A 24773-nucleotide genomic window follows, 5' to 3' on the forward strand; every position below is an offset into this window, starting at 1 on the left:
TTTGGACCCGTTCAATTTTGTCAGTATCTTTTTGTAGGTGAGGTCTCCAGAACTGAACACAGTATTACAAATGTGGTCTCACCAGCACTCTATATAGCGGGATCATAATCTCCCTCTTCCTGCTTGTTATACCTCTAGCTATGCAGCCAAGCATCCTACTTGCTTTCCCTACTGCCTGACTGCACTGTTCACCCATTTTGAGACTGTCAGAAATCACTACCCCTAAATCCTTCTCTTCTGAAGTTTTTGCTAACACAGAACTGCCAATGCAATACTCAGATTGAGGATTCCTTTTCCCCAAGTGCATTATTTTACATTTGGAAACATTAAACTGCAGTTTCCATTGCTTTGACCATTTATCTAGTAAAGCTAAATCATTTACCATATTACAGACCCCTCCAGGAATATCAACCCTATTGCACACTTTAGGGTCATTGGCAAATAGGCAAACCTTCCCCAATGTCACTCACAAACATATTAAAAAGAATAGGACCCAGAACAGACCCTTGTGGCACACCGCTTGTAACCTGTCTCTGCTCAGAATACTCGCCATTAACAATAACTCTCTGATGTCTATACTTCAGCCAGCTTGAAATCCGCTGAACTATCCAGGGATTAAGTCCAATCTTCACTAATTTATCTATCAGCTCTTTATGTGGAACCGTATCAAAGGCTTTGCTGAAGTCCAGATAGGCAATATCCACGGCACCACCTTGATCCAACACCTTTGTGACATAGTCAAAGAAATCAATGAGATTAGTCTGACATGATTTGCCTTCAGTAAAGCTATGCTGATTTGGGTCCAATAAGTTATTGTTTTTTAGGTACTGATTTATCCTCTTTTTGAGTAGAGCCTCCATCATTTTAACTATAACTGATGTCAAGCTAACTGGCCTGTAGCTACCAGCTTCTTCTCTACTGCCCTTCTTGTGGATAGGCACAACACTGGTCATTTTCCAATCCTCAGGAACATCTCCTGTTAACAGGGATTGGTTAAACAAATCAGTCAGGGAGGTAGAAAGGACAGATCTGAGTTCTTTCAGAACTCTGGAGTGGATGCCATCTGGACCCATTGCCTTATTTATCTTTAATCGTTCAAGTTCTTCTAAGACATCGGCTTCTAAGATCACTGGAGCTGAATCCGTACAGCTGGAAGCAATGCTATATCCCTCTATAGTATTATTTTGTAAGGTGTCTTTTGAGAAAACTGAGCAGAAGTAGCTATTGAAATGGTCAGCAATCTCCTTATTCCCATTAATGCATGTATTATTCCTGGTAATAAACTTCGTGATGCCGCAGATTTTCTTCTTCCTATCACTAATATATCTGAAGAAGGTTTTATCCTCCTTCTTTACAGGTTTGGCAATTTGTTCCTCTTTTGAGGCTTTAGCAGCATATATTATCTGTTTTGCCTCCTTCTGTCTCATTTTATACATCTCTCTATCGGCTATACTTCCAAACTCTTTATACCTCCTATAGGCAGCCTTTTTTTCATTGACTATAGCCCTTACATCATTGCTAAACCATAGCGGTTTCTTCTTCCTTTTACCTTTAGTTATTTGTCTTACATATAGTCCAGTGGCTTTTAAGATGGCCTTTTTTAATACAGTCCACTGGGTGCTCACTCCTGCCATTTTATCCCTCCCCTTTAATTCCTTATTTAAATATTCCCCCATTGCATTAAAATTTGTTTTTCTGAAATCCAATACTTTGGTTGCAGTATAGGATTGCTCACAATCAGTTTTTACATCAAACCACAAACATAGATGGTCACTGAAACCTAAATTTTCACCCACTTTGACCTCTGAAACCCAATTCCCATTTGTAAAAACTAAATCTAGAATATTCTCCCCTCTAGTTGGTGTCTTAACCAGCTGTGCCAGAGCTGCTCCTGTAAAGGAGTGGGAGGATGACTCACCATCCTCAGGATCCTCTGAGGATCTATTGGATTTTTCCTTGCATTTACCCACAGAGGGGACCTGGTTGGTTTCTGTTTGCCATGGGGGAAAACACAATCCCTTTTTAGGCAATCCCTCAATGAGGCCTGTTGTGAAATAAAGGCCACTCCAGCCTCTTCGTCCCTGAGGCCTCTGCAGCCTTCTTTTCCCCTAGAGACTCTCTAGGGAGAAATACGGTAAGAAGAGTACAGGAAGTCTGGGCCCACCCAAGCTGTTTGTGCAGACCTCTTCTCAGTCTCCCCAGCTTCGGGGGATGTGGATTGGGCCCAGTGAACAAAATAATAATAATAATAATAATAATAATAATAATAATAATAATAATAATAATTTATTAGATTTGTATGCCACCCCTCTCCGAAGACTCGGGGCAGCTCACAACAAGCGATAAAACAATATTGTACAGGCACAAATCTAATATTAAGAAAAAACTAAAAACCCTATCAATTTAAAAAAACCAAACAGCACATACATACCAAACATAAATTATAATAAGCCTGGGGGAAAGGTGTCTCAAATCCCCCATGCCTGGCGGTATAGATGGGTCTTAAGTAGTTTACGGAAGACAAGGAGGGTGGGAGTAGTTCTAATCTCCGGGGGAGTTGATTCCAGAGGGCCAGGGCCGCCACAGAGAAGGCTCTTCCCCTGGGGCCCGCCAGACGACATTGTGTAGTCGACGGGACCCAGAGAAGGCCAACTCTGTGGGACCTTATCGGCCGCTGCGATTCGTGCGGTAGTAGGCGGTTCCGGAGGTATTCTGGTCCAATGCCATGTAGGGCTTTAAAGGTCATGACCAACACTTTGAATTGTGACCGGAAACTGATCGGCAGCCAATGCAGGCCACGGAGTGTTGTAGAAACGTGGGCGAATCTGGGAAGCCCCACGATGGCTCTCGCAGCTGCGTTCTGCACGATCTGAAGTTTCCGAACACTTTTCAGAGGTAGCCCCATGTAGAGAGCGTTGCAGTAATCGAACCTCGAGGTGATAAGGGCATGAGTGACTGTGAGCAATGACTCCCTGTCCAAATAGGGCCGCAACTGGTGCACCAGGCGAACCTGGGCAAACGCCCTCCTCGCCGCAGCCGAAAGATGATGTTCCAATGTCAGCTGTGGGTCGAGGAGGACGCCCAAGTTGCGCACCCTCTCTGAGGGGGTCAGTAGTTCCCCCCCCCAGGGTAATGGACGGACAGATGGAATTGTCTTTGGGAGGCAACACCCACAGCCACTCCGTCTTGTCTGGATTGAGTTTGAGTTTGTTGACACCCATCCAGTCCCCAACAGCCTCCAGACACCGGCACATCACTTCCACTGCTTCGCTGACTGGACATGGGGTGGAGATGTACAACTGGGTATCATCCGCATATTGATGATACCTCACCCCATGCCCTTGGCTGATCTCACCCAGCGGTTTCATGTAGATATTAAATAGCAGGGGGGAGAGGACCGACCCCTGAGGTACCCCACAAGGGAGAAACCTAGAGGTCGACCTCTGACCCCCCACTAACACCGACTGCGACCGACCGGAGAGGTAGGAGGAGAACCACTGGAGAACAGTGCCTCCCACTCCCAACCCCTCCAGTCGGCGCAGAAGAATACCATGGTCGATGGTATCGAAAGCCGCTGAGAGGTCAAGAAGCACCAGGACAGAGGACAAGCCCCTGTCCCGGGCCCGCCAAAGATCATCCATCAACGCGACCAAAGCAGTTTCCGTGCTGTAACCGGGGCTGAAACCAGACTGTTGAGGCCCTAGATAATCAGCTTCTTCCAAGGACCGCTGGAGTTGGAGCGCCACCACCTTCTCAACAACCTTCCCCATAAAGGGAAGGTTGGAGACTGGATGGTAGTTATTAAGCACGGCTGGGTCCAGGGAAGGCTTCTTGAGGAGGGGGCGCACAAGTGCCTCCTTATAAGGAGCCGGGAAGGACCCCCTCCCCAAGGAGGCGGTGACAATCTCCTGGACCCAGCTCTGTGTCACCTCGACTGGCCGAAACCAACCAAGAGGGACACGGATCCAGTAAGCAGGTGGCAGAACTCACAGCTCCTATGGCCTTGTCCACTTCATCAGGTGTCACCAAGTCAAACTCCTCCCAGACAGATGGACAAAGACGTTTAGCCCCAGTCACCTCGACTGACTCATTGTCAGCCGATAATGCTATGCAATTGGAGTCGAGTTCCGCTCGGATCCGAGCGACTTTATCAGCGAAAAATGAGTTAAATTCCTCAGCACTACCCTGCAAGGGTTCCCCAACTCCCCCCTGATTTAGAAGGGAGCGGGTCACCCTAAACAGGGCAGCCGGGCGGGATTCCGCTGATGCAATCAAGGCGGCATGGTACGCGCATCTTGCCGCCTTGAGCGCCACTTTGTAAGTCTTAATAAAAGCTCTTACAAGTGTTCGGTCGGATTCGGACTTACTCTTCCTCCATCGCTTCTCTAGACGTCTCTTCTGGCGTTTCAACTCCCGGAGCTCCTCGTTGAACCATGGAGCTCTACGAGGTCTAGTGCCACAGAGAGGTCGCAGTGGCGCAATTCAGTCAAGAGCCTCTGCTGCATCCTTGTTCCAGGCCTCAGCAAGACTCTGCCGAGCTGTGGACGAGCGAATCTGGTAAAACCCCAAGCGCCTTCTGAAAGCCCTCAGGGTCCATCAGGCGTCTGGGGCGGAACCTCCTAATCGGTTCCGCCTCCCTGCGGGGGAGGATTGGAGCCAGGAAGTTGAGCCGCAGTAGAAAATGGTCTGACCATGACAAAGGCAATGCTTCTAAGCCCCTTAGTCTCAGACCACTATTCAATTGCTCCGAGAGGAATACCATGTCGGGTGTGTGTCCACCCTTGTGAGTCGGACCCTGAACTACTTGAGTCAGGTCCATGGCTGTCATGGTGGCCATGAACTCCTGTGCTAATCCTGAGGAACCGCCGAGCGACGGCAGATTGAAGTCCCTCAGGACAATGAGTCCGGGGAACTCCACCGCCAGCCCGGCCACCTCTTCGAGCAGCACAGGCAGGGCTGTTAACACGCAGCTGGGAGGTAGGTACGTGAGTAACAAGCCCACCTGAACCCCTAAGTCCAACTTCACAAGGAGTGACTCACAACCCGCGATCTCAGGAGCAACGAGTCTACGCAGATGGAGGCTCTCCCTGGCTACAATAGCCACTCCTCCCCCCCCCTTCCCTGGGGTCGAGGCTGGTGCCAAATCTGAAACCCGGCTGGACATATTTCCGAGAGAGGCACCCCTCCCTCTGGGCCCAGCCAGGTTTCAGTAACACATGCCAGATCAGCCTCCTCATCCAGCTGTCGAGGTGTGCTGCGATGTTGCCTGGGGCTTGAATACAGAGCTTGTGCCACCAGGAACATTCCGAGGAATCCGTGAGGTATGTCAGGTTTAGTACCTGAAGTAATATTCCAGTTACAGTGAAAAAGGTTGTAATTAGTGTAATTACAACCTGATTGGTTAAGATCTGTACATATTGTAATGCAGTGTTTTTCAACCAGTGTGCCGTGGCACACTAGTGTGCCGCGAGACATGGTCAGATGTGCCGCGTAAAAAAGAAGCTCAGGTCCCAGTCTCGCAACTTTTTGCTGAGTGAGGGAGAGAGAGAGAGAGAAAAAGTGAGAGAAAGAAAGCAAGAGAGAGAAAGAAAAGAGAGAAAGAGAGAGAAAGCAAGTGTCAGAGAGAAAGAAAGCAAGAGAGAGAGAGAGATAAATGAGCAAAAAAAAAGGGGAGAAAAAAAGAGAAATGAGAAAATGATTAAGACAGAGAATGAGAGGAAAGGGAGAGAAACAAAAGAGAGAGAGAAGTGACTCTTGATTTAAAGCATATGATAAAAAGCACCCAAAGAATAAGAGAGGGAAAAAACCCAGCCCTCACCTGTTTTTGGACACACACACACACACACACACACACACGCACACACACAATGGTGGGGAGGAGACAGGGATGGAAAAAGAGAGGAAAGTGTCTTAGGGTGTCATTTTGTGTCATTTTTGGTTGGTGGTGTGCCCCAGGATTTTAAAATGTAAAAAATGTGCCGCGGCTCAAAAAAGGTTGAAAATCACTGTTGTAATGCACCTTTGTAATGCACCTTTGCATAGGTGTGGCTGGTAGCTTGTGATCAGTGGTAGTTTGTTGTCATCTAGTAAGATAGTTTGGTGTTCTGTAATATAGAATAGAGAGTATAGTTTTGATGCTTTCTAAATAATTCCTGCTGTAGTGTCTTCATTCTGAAATCTCTGTAGTTCCTGCTATCCTTTCTACTTTTGGGCGCACAGCTTCTAAATGCAACTCTGACAGGTTATGGGCTCAGATCCAGTTCCAGATCCAGACCCAAATCAGAAGTTAGAAGGAAACCAGATTTGGCAGCAAACCAGGATTGGTAGGTGTTATGTCGGGCTCTTCACTAATAGCCCTCAGTGAGTTAGGAATGCAAATTCAAACACACACCGGCACAGAAGAAAATGAGAAAATAGTTTATCCAAACCGTGTTTTAAAGCACACACTTTAAAAAGAGCCAAATTTCTCTCACACAGATAACAGTCCTGGAATGCGGCCAAAGGCAAAAACAGATGAGCAATTAAGACAGCTGTGAATCCTCACAGCCACCCCTGTCTATGAGTCCACAAGAGTTAGTTAACTGTGAAGTATCCAAAAAGTCAGTAGAAGTCCTGGAATAATCCAAACAGTAGCAATGATCTTTCTCCAAACGGATAAACACTCACATGTGCACTCCCCAACGCCCATAATTTATCACCAAACACATTAACCTAATTCCTCAGCAACAGATGCTCTCCCTTATCTTCGACGATACCTGCGCAGCTGGTCCCTTCTTGCCAGGAGCCTGCGCATACAGGCATCTACCAGCAGATCCTCCTCTGATTCTGACGTCTCACTAATGGGAGCATTAACTGATCGGCTGGCTGTATCCATCTCTCCGTCTGATTCTCCTCCTCCACCGTCTGACCTTGGCAACGAATTTTCACTATCAGAATCTGCTGGCAATAACACACATCTCTGTGAACCTGAGAATTGCCCTGAAGCAACGTCAAATTCCCCGTTGCAGAAGCTGGCCCAGAGCCAACAACAACAGTAGGAAGCCAGAGCTGGTAGGAATTTAGACATAGGCAGGAGAACAAAGTCGGCAAGAAACCAAATTTCTGGAACAGACAGAGCTGGGTGTACTACAGAAGATTTGTACCTGAGAAAGTGGGCAGTTTTTCTGTGAGTAAGGGCTGTTTGAAATTAAAAAGGGCATTTTTAGCAGCCGGTTTTCCATTTGAAAAACTAAATGAAAGTAACTATCATGCATGGAGCATAAAAATGCAAAGTTTGCTCATGAGACAAGGTCTCTGAGAGATAATTGTAACATCACCTGCAGATGACGACGTAGGTCAGCAAAGACTGAATGATAAGGTAGTAACCTCAAGAAGCCTTCCGTGGACCCAGCCGTATTAATAACTATCGTCCAGTCTCCAACCTCCCCTTTATGGGGAAGGTTGTCGAGAAGGTGGTGGCGCTCCAGCGGTCCTTGGAAGAAGCCGATTATCTAGGCCCTCAGCAGTCAGGATTCAGGCCTGGCTACAGCATGGAAACTGATTTGGTCACGCTGATGGGTGATCTCTGACGGGCTCAGGACAGGGGCTTGTCCTCTGTCCTGGTGCTTCTTGACCTCTCAGCGGCTTTCGATACCATCGACCATGGTATCCTTCTGCGCCGGCTGGAGGGGTTGGGAGTGGGAGGCACTGTCCTTCAGTGGTTCTCCTCCTACCTCTCCGGTCGGTCGCAGTTGGTGGGGGGTTAGTGGGGCGCCAGAGGTCAATCCCTAGATCTCTCCTTTGTGGGGTATCTCAGGGGTCAGTCCTCTCCGCCGTATTTAATATCTACATTAAACCACTGGGTGAGATCATCCAGGGGCATGGGGTGAGGTATCATCAGTACGTTGATGATACCCAGTTGTACACCTCCACCCCATGTACAGTCAGCAAAGCAGTGGAAGTGATGTGCCGGTGCCTGGAGGCTGTTGGGGTATGGATGGGTGTCAACAGACTCAAACTCAACCCAGACAAGACGGAGTGGCTGTGGGTCTTGCCTCCCAAGGACAATTCCATCTGTCTGTCCATTACCCTGGGGGGGGGGGAATTATTAACCCCCTTAGAAAGGGTCCGCAACTTGGGCGTCCTCCTTGATCCACAGCTAACATTAGAGCAGCATCTTTCAGCTGTGGCGAGGGGGGCGTTTGCCCAGGTCTGCCTGGTGCACCAGTTGCGGCCCTATTTGGACCGGGAGTCACTGCTCACAGTCACTCACGCCCTCGTCACCTCGCAGTTCGACTACTGCAACGTTCTCTACATGGGGCTTCCTTTCAAAAGTGTTCGGAAACTTCAGATCGTGCAGAATGCGGCCGCAAGAGCTATCGTGGGGCTTCCAAGATCTGCCCACATTTCGCCAACACTCCGCGGCCTGCACTGGTTGCCGATCAGTTTCCGGTCACAATTCAAAGTGCTGGTAATGCCCTTTAAAGCCCTACATGGCATCGGACCAGAATACCTCCGGGACCGCCTTCTGCTGCACGAATCCCAGCGACCAATCAGGTCCCACAGAGTTGGCCTTCTCCAGGTCCCATCGACTAAACAATGCCGTTTGGCGGGATCCAGGGGAAGAGCCTTCTCTGTGGCGGCCTTGGTCCTCTGGAATCAACTCCCCCTGGAGATTCGAACTGCCCCTACTCTTCCCGCCTTCCGCAAGATGTTGAAGACCTATCTATGTCGTCAGGCATGGGGGGAACAACTATCTTGTTCCCCCAGCACCATCTTTTTCTGACTGTAATATATGAGAATGGTATGATTGTGTAGTAAAGATTCAGCTTGTTCAGAAAATATTGTAAATTCTAAAGACTTATTAACTGATGATTTAAAAACTTCTGAACTTAACCATGTTACCTTAGCAGATAGTTCCATTTCTCGAGTGCAGCTGAAAAAATTTGCATATATTCCTTGTTTAGGACAAACTGTAAACGATGTAATTTGTGTACCCAGGTTAAAATTTTGTTTGCTAAGTGTGAGAAAGTTAACAGCCACAGGTTATACTGTTCATTTTTTATGAAAAAGGCTGTAAAATACTGAAAAATGGTATGATTTGTGCTGAGGGTGTTATACAAAAAGTGTATGTAATGCTGAGTAAGAGTGAAGTGGGTAATGCTGCTTGTGTGACAAATCAACCGGTACATGATAATTGCATTCATTATTGGCATAGGGTGTTAGGACATGTAAGTTTCAGTACTTTAAAGAAAATGTCTAATATCTGTAATTTGAATGTAAAGAACTGCAGTAAGTTTTTAGATTGTTCAATAGGCAGTAAGGTAAAGGTTAAAGCATTTCCAATACCAAAGTATAGCATAAGAGTCACAAGAAGACCATTCATGGAGATTTATCTGGTCTGTTTAAAATTAGTCAAGGAGGTGCAAGATACGTGTTTATATTGGTTGATGATTCTACCTGTTATATTTTTTGCATATAACAGCAAGGTATTTCAGAAATTTAAAGAATAGGTTGCAATGGTTGAAAGAGAGTTTGCATATAAGGTTGGTAAACTGCAAATGAACAGAGGAGAAGAATTCACTGGCTACAACTTTAAAAGATGGTTGAGTGTGAAAGGTATTTTGCATAGGATGACGAATCCTTATTCACCAGCTGAGAACGGTACCGTTGAACACAGAATTGGTATGTTAAATATCCTTAGAGATGCAATGTTAACATATGTTGGTTTACAGTTTAATTACTGAAGAGAAGTCATAATGACAGCCACATATACAGTGGTACCTCTACCTAAGAACGCCTCTACTTTCTAGATAAGAAAGAACCGTGTGCTCAAGATTTTTTTTGCCTCTTCTTAAGAACCATTTTCTACTTAATAACCCGAGCCCGGAAAAATTTCCCAGGAAATTTGAGAGTGGCACGAAGGCCCGGTCAGTTTCCTGCCATTCCCCCTTTAATCCTGGCCATCTTGGGCTTTTCTGGGCTGTCAGAGGAACCTTTCGATGGCAGTTAAGGGGGATTTGGCAGTCCAGAGAGAATGAAGCATTTTTCTTTCTCTGGGCCCTTGGAGAGGGAATAAATCTTTGCCAGCACCTAGAGAAAAGAAATGCTCCCTTTGCTCTGGGCAGCCCAGAGCGAATGGAGCGTTTTCCTTTCTCTGGGTGCTTGGAGAAGGAATAAACCACTTCACTGTGATGACTCCCTCACGCTGCCTCCCATACACCCAGTGCGAGGTTGCCTCCTGGAGTCTGGGCACGGAAAGGCAAAAGGGGGTGCTTCGCCCCGGCTGGATCAACTCAGCTTCAGCTAAACCGAGGCGTCACCAGTGAAAGAAAGGCACCGGCTACAAAGCAAGCGAGCAAGAGGAGAGGGGATTCCTTCAGCATAGGAAGGAAGAGGAAGCAGGTAGCAGCAGCAACCGCCTTTTGGTCAAAGGAACGGGAGGTTTCCCCCTCTCGCCCGCCTGGGTTTCTCTGCCTGGTGCAGTGTATGGTAGGCAGCCTCGTGCCGGGTATATGGAAGCCGCATCCTCTTCCTCGCTGCTTCAGAGTCCCTCTTTTTTTTAAGCCTTAAAGTTTTGGATTTTTAAAAATTCCCCTTACCTCACCTTCTTCCTTCGGCAGCGACTGTCCTCCTCCTCTGCCTCCCCCCACCCAAATTCCGAGCTTTTATTTCTTTCCTAATGGGTTTGCACACATTATTTGCTTTTACATTGATTCCTATGGGAGAAATTGCTTCTACTTAGAAACATTTTTACTTAAGAACCTGGTCACAGAACAAATTAAGTTCTTAAGTAGAGGTACCACTGTATTTTGAATAGGACATGGAGTTCAAGTGTCAATCAAACACTTTATTTTATGTTATATAAGAAAACCCCTAAATTGGAATATTTAGATTTTTGAATCAAATGCTAATATTTTGATTCCAGAGGAAAAAAGACTCAAAGGGCAACCTAAATGGAGAAAATTAAGGTTTGTAGGCTATGACGAAAATTTGAAAGGACATAGATTTTCAAGTTCATATGGTAAAGTGATTATATCAAGAAGTGCAAATTTTGAAAAACATTGTGATTGTGATAGAATTCCTGCTAGTACTAAGGTATTCTTAGGTACTGATCAAACCACATTACCCCAGATTAATCCTGAATTAAGTTCTCCAATGTTACAAGATAGTATTAAACGGGAGAATAAAGAGGAAAATATTTTTGAGTCAGAAGAAACACAGGTTATTTATAGTGATAGGTTACTGCCCAGAAGATCTGAAAGAACAAACATTGGAAAACCACTGGAGAGATTTGGATATTTGCAAAGATTATATGTTTGTAATTTGATGTGTGAACCACAGAGTAATAACAAAATGTTACAAAGACCACCGGAAGAAGTCAGAAATTGGAAGAGAGCCATGAATGTAGAGTTTGAGGTTTTGCAAAAAAAAAAAAAAAATGTTTGAAATTGTAAAATTACCTAAGAATCAGAAAGCAATAGGTTCCAACTCTGACAAGGCACTCCATTTATTTTATGAAGATTAGGACCAAATAATTTTAAAGAAGTAAAATAAATCACTTAAATGAGCTCTCTGTGCTGGGCTAGAAGATTACTAGTGTTGTGGGGGAAAAGAACAAAGTCCGGCAGTTCCCAGGTTAATCGGGAGTGAGACGAAACTGATGCTAACAAATTCCAGCTGTTATGACAATCCAGCAGATCGCACTTTGCCGCCCAAGCTATCTGTGCAAAGGGAAATTTTCTTTTGTAATTCCCTTTAATTTATTAAGTACCCACTCTCCAAAACCACTCCTGGGGAAAAAGGAGGGGAGGGAAAGGAGGGGGGAGAAGCTGAGAGTGAAGCTGAAGAATTAATTGATTGCTTGCCTTTATTGCAGATTTCATTGCTGTAAGCTGTTGGAGAGAGCCACCTGGTGGAAAATGGAAGTAATTAAAGAACGAGGGAAAGGATTTGCTTAGTCACTGGCCTACTTCAGGGAGACAGCCAACTAATGTCCTTCTATTCGAAGGACAGAGCAAAATATGGGGAAAGAGCAGATCCAGCAGTACTTTTAAAGACTTTGGCTCAGTCCTCTGATTGGATAGGACGGGCTGAATACACATGACTACTAGATCCGCCTCTAGTATGGAGACCAGCCCAGCCTAATATCAATACCAGGAAAGATATTGTGAAAAAATAATCAATAAAGAGATCTGTGAACATCTAGAAACAAAGTTATAACAACTAGCCAGCATGTGTTTGTTAAAAAGAGATCATGCCAAAGCAATTTTATTTCCTTTTTTTAACAACATGACTAAATTAATAGGAAAATGCTGTGGACATAGTATATTTAGACTAGCAAGGCATTTGACAAATTAGACCACAGCCTACTTCTTGGTAAACTAGAACAATGTGAAATAGCAACATCACCACCACCAGTTAGATTTGTAACTGGCTGACAAACTGTACTCAGTGAGTACAGTTAATGGTACTACATCTACATGGAGGGAAATAAGGAATGGTTCAGTCTTAGCCAAGTACTCTTCAATATTTTCATAAATGACTTAGATCAGAGGTCCCCAACCGCCGGTCCGCGGACCGGGACCGGGCCGTTGGAGCTTTTCAGCCGGTCCGCGGCGCCAGGGCCCCCTCGGCCTTTCCGCATCACCAGCGGCGCTCCCCCCGCCAGCCAGCCAAGCCCCGCGCCCGCCGGAACCGGCTCCTCGCTCTCCCCCCGCCGCCCGCCGCGTTTGCAGGAGGTGGGGAGGGTTGGGCGGCCCGCCAAGGCCAGGAGGGACGCCGCTGCCCCCCCCTCCTTCCCTCTCTCCGCCCGCCGCTGCGCCTCCTTGACAACGAGAGGAAATGCCGGCAAAGGCTTTCCTCAGCGGAGGCCGGCGAAGGTGATATTGAATGTCGGGGGAGAACGGGTGGTTGCACGCGCTTCCTATCTTCCTGCTAGCCCACTCGGAATATTCAAAATAAGAAAAACCTTTGCCGGCGAAGGCTTTTCTTATTTTGAATATTCCGAGTGGGCTAGCAGGGGGATAGGGAGCGCGCGCGCAACCACCCGTTCTCCCCCGACATTCAATATCACCTTCGGCGGCCCCGCCTCTCCTGCAAACCCCCTTGCTGAGAGCCCGGGGCGAAAGTGCTCTCGCAAAGGTGAGGCGGGCAGGGCGTGCGCGCGTCATCGCTGAGAAGAACGGAGAGAGAACGAAAGTGAGTGAGAGCAACAGACAGCAAGATAGAGAGAAAGTGAGAAAGAGAGAGTGAGAAAGGGGGGGGGGAGAGAAAGAGATAGCAAGAGAGAGAACAAGAGAGAGAAAGAGCGTGAGAAAGAAAACAAGAAAGAGTGAGAGAGTGAGAAAGCAAAAGAGACAGAAAGAAAACAAGAGAGAGAAAGTGAGAAGAAGAGAGAGAAAGAGGGGGAGAGAGAGAGAAAGAGAGAGGGGGGAGAGAGAGAAAGAGAGGGAGAGGGAGAAAGAGAGAGGGAGAGGGGGGAGAGATAGCAAGAGAGGGAGAGAGGGAAAGGTGGAGAGAGGGGGAGAGAAAGAGAGAGGGAGAGAGAGAGGAGATAAAGGAAGAGGAGAGAGAAAGGAAGAGAAAGAAAGAAAGAGGGATAGAAAGAGAGAGAGAGTGAGAGATGCTCAGTGAGCCTTTCTTTGAAGTTGCCTTTCTTTCTTTCTCTTTCTTGCTTTCTTTCTTGCTCTTTTTCTTTCTCTCTTTTACCTTCCCTTCCTCTATTTCTTCTTTTCTTTCTCCTTCCTACCTTCTTCCCTTACTCTCCCCTTTCATAAGTTTCCTTGCTTCCTTCCTCTGTTCCTGTCCCTTCCCCCTTTCTTTCTTTCTTTCTTTCTTTCCTTCCTTTTCTCCCTCCATTTCTTGCTTTCCTTTTCCTTCCTCCCTTCCTTCCTCCCTCATTCCCTTCTTTCACTCCTTCCTCTCTTACTCTCCCCTTTCACACCTTTCCTTGCTTCCTTTGCACCCTTCTTCTGTTCCTGTCCCTTCCCTCTTTCCTTCCTTCCTTCCCACCCTCCGTCCATTCATTCACCCATTCCTCTCTTGATCGCCCCTTTTACGGCGCCGCTGACAGCTAGCTCCCCCCCCCCCCCCACCGGGCCATGGAAAACTGGTCTAGCTTACAGCCGGTCCCTGGTGCAAAAAAGGTTGGGGACCTCTGACTTAGATGATGAAATAGAAGGGGAGCTCATCAAATTTGCAGATGACACTAAACTGGAAGGAACAGCCAGCACCCCAGAAGACAAGCTCAGGATCCAAAATGATCTTGACAGACTAGAATAATGGGCTCTATCCAACAAAATGAAATTTAATGTTGAGAAAAGCATGGTTTTACACCTGGACAAGAAAAACCCAATGCACAAATACAGAGTAGGCAAAGCCTGGCTCAAAAACAGTAATTCTGAGAGGAATCTTGGGGTCCTAGACAATGTTCCCTCTAATTTTTTTTCGGGGTGGGCAGAAAAGTATAGTGTCTGAGCGGCAGTCCCCTTGGGACTGGGCGGCATAGAAGTATGTATAAATAAATAAATAAATAAATAAATAAATAAATAAATAAATAAATAGTTAGGATTTGAGTTTTTGTCTTATTGATTTTTAGGCCGGATATTTCTCCAAATTTGTCTATTTCGTTAAACAGAATGGAAGCAGTTTGTATTGGGTCTTGTACTATAAATACAACATCATCTGCAAAGGCCTGCAGTTTATATTGTTCATTTTTAATAGTAATGCCTTAGATTAGAGTATTGTTTCTTATGCTTTTAAAAAATGTTTCTATTGTCAAGATAAAAATAAGAGGAGCTAATGGGCATCCCTGACGTACACCTTTTGTTATGGGTATTTTTTCTGTAATATCATTGTTGAAAAGAATTTTAGCAGATTGGTTTGTATAGATGTCTTTAATTAGATTGTAAAATTTGGGACCAAAGTTCATATAGTCAATTTGTTTTATGAAATATTGCCACTGGAGACTATTGAATGCCTTTTTAAAATCCATAAATATTAATGCGACTGGCTTGTCATAGTGCTTGTCATAGTATTCGATAGTGTTCAGTATTATTGTAGTATTTGTTGCTATATTTCTTAATGGAAGAAATCCATTTTGATCTGAATGAATAATGTTGTTTAATATTTTCTTTAATCAGTCTGCTATTATTGTCGTGAATATTTTGTAGTCTGTATTAAGTAGTGCTATAGGTCTGTAATTTTCTAGATGTTGTTTATTTTGATTATCTTTAGGAATAAGCATTATGTATGCTTCGGACCATGAAGTAGGAAGTTTTGCATTGGTGAGCGCATCGTTATAAGTGTCTAACAGTATAGGTATGATTATGTCTAAATGTTGTTTGTAAAATTCTGATGGAATTCCATCAGGGCCTGGAGTTTTGTTATTTTTTTGCTTTGCTATTGCAATTTCAATTTCTGTAGTAGTTTAAACTTGTTTAAAGTAGATCTTTGATCGTCGTTTATTAGTGTATTTTTTCATTTTGTTGTAAGTATTTCGATAGTAGATCAGCATCTATATTTGAAGTTTTATAAAGGTGTTGGTAGAAATCCTGAATTATTTGTTTCTTGTCAGAATTAGTTGTTTTTAAATGTCCAGAGGCATCAATTAAGGCATCTATATTCCTATCAAGCTTTTGATGAGCCAGTTTAAGAGCCAGCCATCGGCCTGGTTTGTTAGCAGATTCGAAGTGCGTTTGTTTCACAGTTTTTATTTTTTGTGAAATTTGTTGTTATTAAATTTATTTCATGTTTTATTGTTTTTATTTCAAGTAGAGTTGTGTTGTTTTTGGGATCATTATGTAGTGGTTGTAGTTAAAGCAGAATCAATTAAACAGTTGTTACAATAATTTGTTAAATATCTAAAAGTGTATATATTTAAATTGTATAGGTACTTAATTAACTAATTTCATTATCTATCTCTATTTTAACTTAATTGAAAGTGGCAGTATCAATATTTTACAATTGGATAAATGCTCAAATATACTAAATATTCAGATATTTAATTTCTATAGTTTCTAATTAATTATATTTCAAATTGGGAGTATATTAGCAATATATACAAATCAAAAATTCAGTTCAATAAATTTACCGTATATACTCGAGTATAAGCCGAGTTTTTCAGCCCCAAAAATGGGCTGAAAAACCCGACCTTGGCTTATACTCGGGTGACCACAAGAGGGCGCCCCACCAGCAAGCTAAAGGGGGGGACGGGGACGGCATGAACTCTCTCCAGGCTTTAGAAGCCTCCAGCTGGAGAGAGAAGCAGATTTGTTACAGAGATTCACTTGGTACGCCAGCAGGGGAAGGAGGAGGAGCGTCTGGGGAAACAGGTTAATCCGTTCTGCCTCCCTGCGGGGAAGGATTGGAGCCAGGAAGTCAAGCCGCAGTAGAAAATGGTCCGACCATGACAAAGGCAACACTTCTAAGCCCCTTAGTCTCAGACCATTACTCAGTTGCTCAGAGAGGAATACCATTTTGGGTGCGTGCCCCCCCTTGTGAGTTGGACCCTGTACTACTTGGGTCAGGTCCATGGCTGTCATGGTGGCCATGAACTCCTGTGCCAGTCCAGAGGTTTCGCCAAGCGACGGCAGGTTAAAGTCCCCCAAGACAATAAGTCTGGGGAACCCTACCGCCAACCCGGCTACCTCCTCGAGTAGCACAGGCAGGGCTTGTGACATGCAGCTGGGAGGCAGGTACGTGAGAAACAAGCCCACCTGAACCCCTAAGTCCAACTTCACCAGGAGGGACTCGCAACCCGCAATCTCTGGAGCAACGAGTCTACGTAAGCCAAGGCTCTCCCTGGCTATAATAGCCACTCCCCCCCTTCCCTGGGGTCGAGGCTGATGCCATATTTGAAACCCGGCTGGGCAAATTTCAGAGAGAGGAACTCCTCCCTCTGGGTCCAGCCAGGTTTCAGTTACACATGCCAGGTCGGTCTCCTCATCCAGGATCAGATCCCGGATGATGAGAGCTTTATTTACCACCGACCTGGCATTGAGTAGCAGCAGCTTGAGTCCAGGGCCAGAATTACACTCATCACCAGTACCCAGGATTGGGTTCACAGAGCCAGAACAAGGGATCATTATTAAGCAGCGATCTCTCGTTCCCCTGGAACGGCTACCATACAACATATTAATACAAATACTTACTAATTTTTATATCAACTTCTACATTCTTTTTTTTATATATATAGACAATAATACATTTATTATTCTATACATATACACCCCTTATTTTTTTTACATAATGTCGTATCACCTAAAAACATCTGCGCTATACACAGATCCACTCCCCTCAATATCTTCTAAATTCTAAACTTCCTTAATTCTATCATTCATTTAAATAAACTACAAATCTTTTAAACTAATTTGCTCTTACTTTCCTCTTTCATAAATTATCTTCTACTAACGATTATATATATAAAATTAAATGTTTGGATTATAAATATAATACATGATATAAATGGTAACAATAAGGATACTTTTTACTTACATTGTTTGAGCAATATATTATTTCCCTCCCTCTCTTTCCCTTCTTTCTATCCATGTCTCCGGCAGGCAGCTGGCTTTGCTGACCGGCACCAGGCACCAGGCTCAAGCCGGCTGCCTGCGAAAGCCCTGTGCCGGCCAGCAAAGCCGGCTTTCCGGGAAAGCAGTGCGTTTTTCAAACATGCTGCTTTCCTGCACCTCTTTCCTGGGCGGGGGGGGGGAGGCGGCCACCTTCCCCCCGCAGCACCAGGCTCAAGCCCTGTGCCGGCCAGCAAAACCAGCTGTCTGGGAAAGCCCTGTGCCAGCCATCCAAGGCCCCTTTGTTTCCCCCGCCACCACCGGCTCTGCTCCTTGCGCCCGCCCAGCCCGAACGCCAACCTTCAGCCAGGAGCTGCAATCCAGAAGCATCAGCAACAGCAGCGTCACCGCCGGGGTGGGGTGGGGGAAGGGACGAGAGCACCCGCCGTGGAGGAGGAAGTGTGAAACGCCGCTTTGCCAGTCCTGGCAAAGACCTGGTGGTGGTGATGGCGGCGGTGGGCGGGGTGCCCTCCGCCACCCTCCTCTCTGCGTGGCCTTTGAAAAACGTGCGCCAGGCTTATTTTTTTAGTGCGCTCCAGCACATGGCGCACCTCAGAGTGAACTATGGTCCTAGTAGATGATCACTTAACATGAGTCTAGAGCAGCCAAAAAAGCTAATGCAATCCTTAGTTGTATAAACAGAGCCACAGAATCAAAATCACATGAAGTATTAGTACCGATTAGTAAGGCCACGCCTGGGATAATGCATCCAGTTTGGGTCATCACATTACAAAAAAAATGTTGAGACTTTAGTAAAAGTGCAAATAAGAGCAGCCAAAATGATTAAAGGCTGGAGACTAAAACGTATGAAGAATGATTGCAGGATTTGGGTTTGGCTAGTCTAGAGAAAGGCAGGACTGGGAGGACATGATAGCAGTACTCCATTATTTGAGAGGCTGTCACAAAGAGAGGGGGTCAATTTATTTTCCAAAAAACAGTGGTTGGAAACTAATCAAAGAGAGAAGCAACTGGGAATTAAGGAGAAACGTCTTAACAGTGAGGACAATTAACCAGTGGAACAGCTTGCCAACCTCACTGGAGGTTTTTACAACTTTCAGCTCTATTTTGATTCTGATTCTAAAAGTTTCAAGTTTTAGTTTCAAGTATACACACAGCAGCATTGTAGGTCAATGCAATTTATTTATTTATTTATTTAATTTATTGTTAGAGTTGGAAGTGACCATATGGGTCATCAAGTCCAACCCCCTGCCTAAGCAGAAACCCTGTAGCATCCCAGCCAAATGGCAGTCCAATTTCCTCTTTAAAATGTCCAGAGTATTGGAGTTCACAACGTCCGCTGGTAGGTTGTTCCACTGGTTGATCGTTCTGACCATCAGGAAGTTCTTCCTTATTTCCAGGTTGAATCTCTCCTTGGTCAGCTTACAGCCGTTGTTCCTCGTCCGGCCCTCTGGTGCAATGGAGAATAAAGTTATCCCCTCCTCTCTGTGGCAACCCCTCGTATACCTGTAGACTGCTATCATGTCCGCTCTGGCCCTCCTTTTCTCTAGACTATCCATGCCCAGTTCCCGCAGTCTCTCTTCGTAAGTCTTGGTTTCTAGACCCCTGATCATTTTGGTTGCTCTTTTCTGCACCTTCTCCAGAGTTTCAATGTCTTTTTTGAAGTATGGTGACCAGAACCGAACACAGTACTCCAGGTGTGGTCTGACCAGGGCGTAGTAGAGTGGTATTAAGACTTCCCTGGTCTTGGAGTGTATTCCCCTGTTGATACAGCTCAGGATTGTATCGGCTTTTTTGGCTGCTGCTGCACATTGTTGGCTCATGTTTAGTTGATTATCCACCAAGACTCCGAGATCTCTTTTGATTTAACTGATGTATTACTGTCAGATTTGAAGTGTCTGAATCTAAGTATGGACCGTAAATACAAGGGTTATCTGGAAAGTAATGTTAAAAAGCATAAAGTTCTCGTGGGGAATGTTTGCAGGGGAAGTTGGTATTACTATTGTGTAGCAGGAAGCCAGCAGAAGCAAACGACCAATGTCAATGGTCAGTAGATCATCAACTGCCGTTGTGGTGAATGTTAGAGTTGAGTGTCCTCATTCCGTTTCCCTCCAAGTGTGAAGTGCGTGCTGTAATACGCTATCTGAATGCTAAGGGCATGAACGCTGCTGCGATGGGTGCCCAAGATTTGTGCACGATGGGTGCCCAAGATTTTTCTCGCTGATTGCTGAGTTTTGAATTTTTTGGCTGAAGGACAATGGGTATGGCGCCACTGCATTAATTGACATTTGCTCTCTAGAGTATGGCGATAAGCCCAAGTTTCATCTCCTGTCATTATACAGTTGAGAAAGGCCTCTCCTTCAATCTTAAAATGGTCAAGAAATTCTCAGGCAGCACTGTCTGTCAATTTTGTATGTTTCAGTAAGCATCTTGGGCACCCATCGCAGCAGCATTCATGCCCTTAGCATTCAGGTAGCGTATTACAGAATGCACAATGCATTTGGAGGGAAATGGAATGAGGATGCTGATCTCTAACCTTTACCACAATGCCTGTCGATGATCTATTGACCACTGGCACTGCTTGTTCGCATCTGCTGGCTTCCTGCTACACGATAGTAATACCAACTTCCCCCACAAACATTCCCCGCGAGAGCTACATGTCCTTACTTTCCAGATAACCCTTGTAATTGAGAACCTTGGGACTACATAAAGAAACTACACAGCCCATTTCTCCAGCTAGAAAAGAAGATAATCCAGGGGTCTCCAGAAATGGACTTCATGAAAGTACTTTTGTAGACTGTAACTATCTCTGCCGCCTCTGAGCTAAAATTTCGCATTTACTTACTAATACAATAAGCTTGCTCTGTTATAAAACATTCAATATGAAACATTCTACTTTCTAAAAGTAGAATCCAAGTAATTCTGTAATTCAAGAACAATACAAAATATAAGATAAATAAAATAGTATATATTTTTTTCTCAAATAAAGACGCTAGTATACACTATTAATCTATATTTAATAATATCATTTTCTGAATCCCTTCAAGTCAGTCTTGACTTCTGGAAATTGCTTTGACAAGCCCCTGCAGCTTTCTTGGCAAGATTCCTTATTTCCTATGGCTGAGAGAGTGAGTGACTGGCCCAAGATCATCCAGTTGTCTTTGTGCCTAATTCAGCTGGCTTTGTGCCTAGTTCAGTCTTCCAGGTTTCTAGTTGATGCCTTAATCACCAAACCAAACTGGTTTTCAAAATCAAACTTGTTAAAATTTGGGAGAAACTAATGACCATAGAAAAATGGCTTATCTTACCTTCAAATATGTATACAATTGATTGGGATAACTTTTTAATTTTCGGAAATCTGATTCAAGTTGGAAACAATTCACAGGGACTGGAGGCACAAAAAATTCAGACACAGAAGAAATAATGTAGTTTTCTTTCTTAGCTTGTTTTTTTATAGCACAAGGCTGAAGTGATGTTTTTTCTTTCACAGCATTTGTGGTAACAGATCTAAAAATATTAAGACAGAGAATTACTGTTTGGTTAAATATTTTGCCTTAGGCAAAATATTTAACAATTTTTATACAATTAGCTTGTTTAAAGTACATGGTACCATGTCAAAAGTAGCATTAGAATATCTAAAATAATGAAAATCTTACATTGTCCTTTGTGTAGCAAATTATGCAAATTTTCTTATGTAATTAAGCTTACCTCTTCATAGATTACTGCCTTGTCATGACACAAAAATTTGTGTAGTTCCATGAAGCTATGCACAATGTCGTCCAAGATGGACAGGTCATAGCAGAGAGCGCTGACAAAATGTGATCCTCTGGAGAAGGAAATGGCAACCCACTCCAGTGTCTCTGCCATGAAAACCCCATGGATAGTACTCCAGGGCAAAAAGAGATGATGCTGGAAGATGAGCCTCTCAGGTTGGAAGGTGTCCAATATGCTACTGGGGAAGAGCAGAGGGCTAGTACTAGTAGCACCAGAAAGAATGAAGCGACTGGGCCAAAGCTGAAAGGGCGCACAGCTGTGGTTGTATCTGGGGATGAAAGGAAAGTCTGATGCTGTAAAGTTTTATAGTCCATAGGAACCTGGAATGTAAGATCCATGAATCAAGACAAGGTGGACTTGATCAAACAAGAGATGAGCAGACTAAACAAGCACACCTTACGAATCAGCGAACTAACATGGACAGGAATGGGGGGGATTTAATTCAGATGACTATCAGGTATACTACTGCAGGCAAGAATCCCTCAGAAGAAATGGAACAGCCTTCATAGTCAATAAAAGAATTGGAAAAGCAATACTGGGATACAAACCCCCAAAGGACAGAATGATCTAAATTTGAATCCAAGAAAAGCCATTCAGTATCACAGTAGCCCAAGTCTATGCCCCAACCACAGGTGCTGAAGAGGATGAAATTGACCAGTCCCATGAAGCCCTACAGCACCTTACAGAATTAATACTAAAAATGATGTCCTCATCATCATGGGGTATTGGAATGCTAAAATAGGAAGCCAGAATCAGAATAACAGGCAAGTTGGCCTTGGAGTACAAAATGAAGTAGGCACAAGCTGATAGAATTTTTTTTCAAGAGAATAGTGGTAATAGAAAACACTCTTTTCCAACAACCCAAGAGACAACTTTACACATGGACATCATCAGATGGTCAACACAGAAATCAGACTGACTATGTGCTCTGCAGCCAAAGATGGAGAAGATCAGTCAATAAAAACAAGATAGGAGCTGAAGTAGGAAAAAGCACTAGGTCACTCAGGTATCAATTAAATCATATCCCTGATGAATATACAGTAGAGGTGACAAATAGATTTAAGGAATTAGACAGAGTGTTTGAAGAACTATGCATGGAGGTTCGCAACATTGTACAAGAGGTAGCAACTAAAACCATCTCAAATAAAAAGAAATGCAAGAAAGCATTTCTTGCTGCTATTTGTAAAGCTTCCTCAGACAACTTGCTGTCTGAGGAAGCTTTACAAATAGCTGAGGAAAGAAGGGAAGCGAAAGGCAAGGGAGAAAGGGAAAGAAATACCTAACTTAATGCAGAATTCCAGAGAATAGCTAGAAGAGATAAGAATGCCTTCTTAAATGAACAGTGAAAAGAAATAGAAAACAATAAAATAGAGAGGACCAGAGATTTCTTCAAGAAAATTGGAGATACGAAGGGAAAATGCCAGAGATCTAACAGAAGAGATTAAGGCAAGATGGCAAAATTACACAGAAGAACTATACAAGAATGAGCTTAACTTCCCTGATGACTATGATGGGGTGATCACTGACCTCGAGTCAGATATCCTAGAATGTGAAGTCAAATGGGCCTTAGGAGCACCAACAAAAATATTGGAGGAGACAGTATCCCAGCTGAACTATTCAAAATCTTAAAAGATGATGCAGTAAAAGTGCTACACTCAATTTGCCAGCAAATTTGGAAAACAATTGGAAAAGGTCAGCTTACATTCTAATTTCAAAGGGCAATGCCAAAGAATGTTCAAACTACCGCACCACTACACTCATTTCACATGCTAGTAAAGTTATGCTTAAAATCCTACAAGCTAGGCTCCAGCAGTATGCGGATTGAGAACTACCAGAAATAAAGGCAGGATTTCAAAGCTAATATATGTTGGATCCTGGAAAAAGAGGGGATTTCAGAAAAAACATCTACTTAATTGACTATGCTAAAGCCTTTGATTGTGTGAATCACAACAAATTGTGGCAGGTTCTTAAAGAGATGGGAGTATCAGACCATCTTATTTGTCTCTTGAGAAACCTATATGCAAGTCAAGAATCAACATTGAGAACTGGACATGGAACTACTGATTGGTTCAACACTGGGGGAAAGGAGTCTGGCAAGGCTATATACTGTTGCTCTGCCTATTTAACTTATATGCAGAGCACATCATGAGGAAAGGCGGGGCTAGATGAATTACAAGATTATAAGATTGCTGGGAGAAATATCAACAACCTATGATATGCAGAGGATATCAATCTAATGGCAGAAAGTGAAGAGGAATTAAAGAACCTCTTGATGTGGGTGAAGAAGGAGTGGAAAAGTTGGCTTGAAACTCAACATTAAGAAAACTAAGATCATGACACCTGGCCCTCTCAATTCCTGGCAAATAGGAAATGGAGGTAGTGACATATTTTATTTTCCAGGACTCAAAGATCACTGCAGATGGGGACTACATTCAAAAAATTAAAAGACACTCTTGAGGAGGAAAGCTACGGCAGATCTAGACAGCATAATAAGAAGCAGAGACATTACCCTGCCAACAAAAGTGCGCCCCGTCAAGGCTATAGTTTTCCAAGTTGCAATATATGGCTGTGAAAGTTGGACCATAAGAAAGGCTGAGCGCCAAAGAATTGAGGCCTTTGAAATGTGGTGCTGAAGAAGACTCCTGGGAGTCCCTTGGACTACAAGGCGATCAAACTGGTCAGTCCTAGAGGAAACCAACCCTAACTGCTCCTTAGAAGGGCAAATCTTAAAGATGAAATTCAAATACTTTGGCTACCTAATGAGAAGGATTCACTGGAGGAGAACCTAATGTTGGGAAAGATTGAGGGCAAAAGAAGAATGGGACGACAGAGAATGAGGTGGCTGGATGGTGTCACTGAAGCAGTAGGCATGAGCTTAAATGGACTCTGGGGGATGGTAGAAGACAGGAAGGCTTGAAGGAATGTTGTCTATGGGGTCGCGATGGGTCAGACATGACCTCACTAACAACAACAATTGTTTCACAACTAACAACAATTGAGCCTACTGGGCCCACGAGAAGTTGGGAAACAGGCCATTTCCGGCCTCCAGAAGGCCTCCAGGGGGCAGGGGAAGCTGTTTTCACCCTCCCCAGGCATTGAATTATGGGTGTGGGCACTCACGCATGCGCGATATTGTGTATACACGCACTTTTGGCACCCAAGGGGAAAAAAGGTTCGCCATCACTGACCTAGATTCTCATATATAATTTTAAAGATTTACAAAAAAGTAGTAAGAAAATCACAATATGCTTTTGGCACAAATCCATGCATAGGATATTTCTTTTACAAAGCCTTTGAACACAAAAAAATGATAATGTTTTTTAAAATATAAGCCTACTCAGTCAACAAAGCACCACCAATTTCTTCTATTTTCAGCAGCTTTTCTTTGGGAGTCCCAGATGGAAAAGAGAAATCTTCGTTTTGATTCTTAATAGATGCTAATTCCTGTGTTTCATTTGGGTTATCAAAAACAGATTGAATAGGCTCAGATTT

The 24773-nt window shown here is 44.1% G+C and overlaps 1 protein-coding gene across 1 annotated transcript in view; it reads right to left on the reverse strand.

Moving 5' to 3' along the window:
* The window catches only part of RPAP3 (RNA polymerase II associated protein 3), a 131476-nt gene that overhangs the window by 56317 nt on the left and 50386 nt on the right, over positions 1 to 24773 (reverse strand). The window contains exons 9-10 of the mRNA XM_070754946.1: positions 24619 to 24770; positions 20816 to 21014 (exon numbers count right to left, since the gene is read on the reverse strand). Coding sequence (XP_070611047.1) covers positions 20816 to 21014; positions 24619 to 24770 — 351 coding nt within the window. The remainder of the gene's footprint in view (positions 1 to 20815; positions 21015 to 24618; positions 24771 to 24773) is intronic.

This window comes from Erythrolamprus reginae, chromosome 6, assembly GCF_031021105.1.
Source record: "Erythrolamprus reginae isolate rEryReg1 chromosome 6, rEryReg1.hap1, whole genome shotgun sequence".
In the NCBI taxonomy this organism is placed as follows: Eukaryota; Metazoa; Chordata; class Lepidosauria; order Squamata; family Dipsadidae; genus Erythrolamprus; species Erythrolamprus reginae.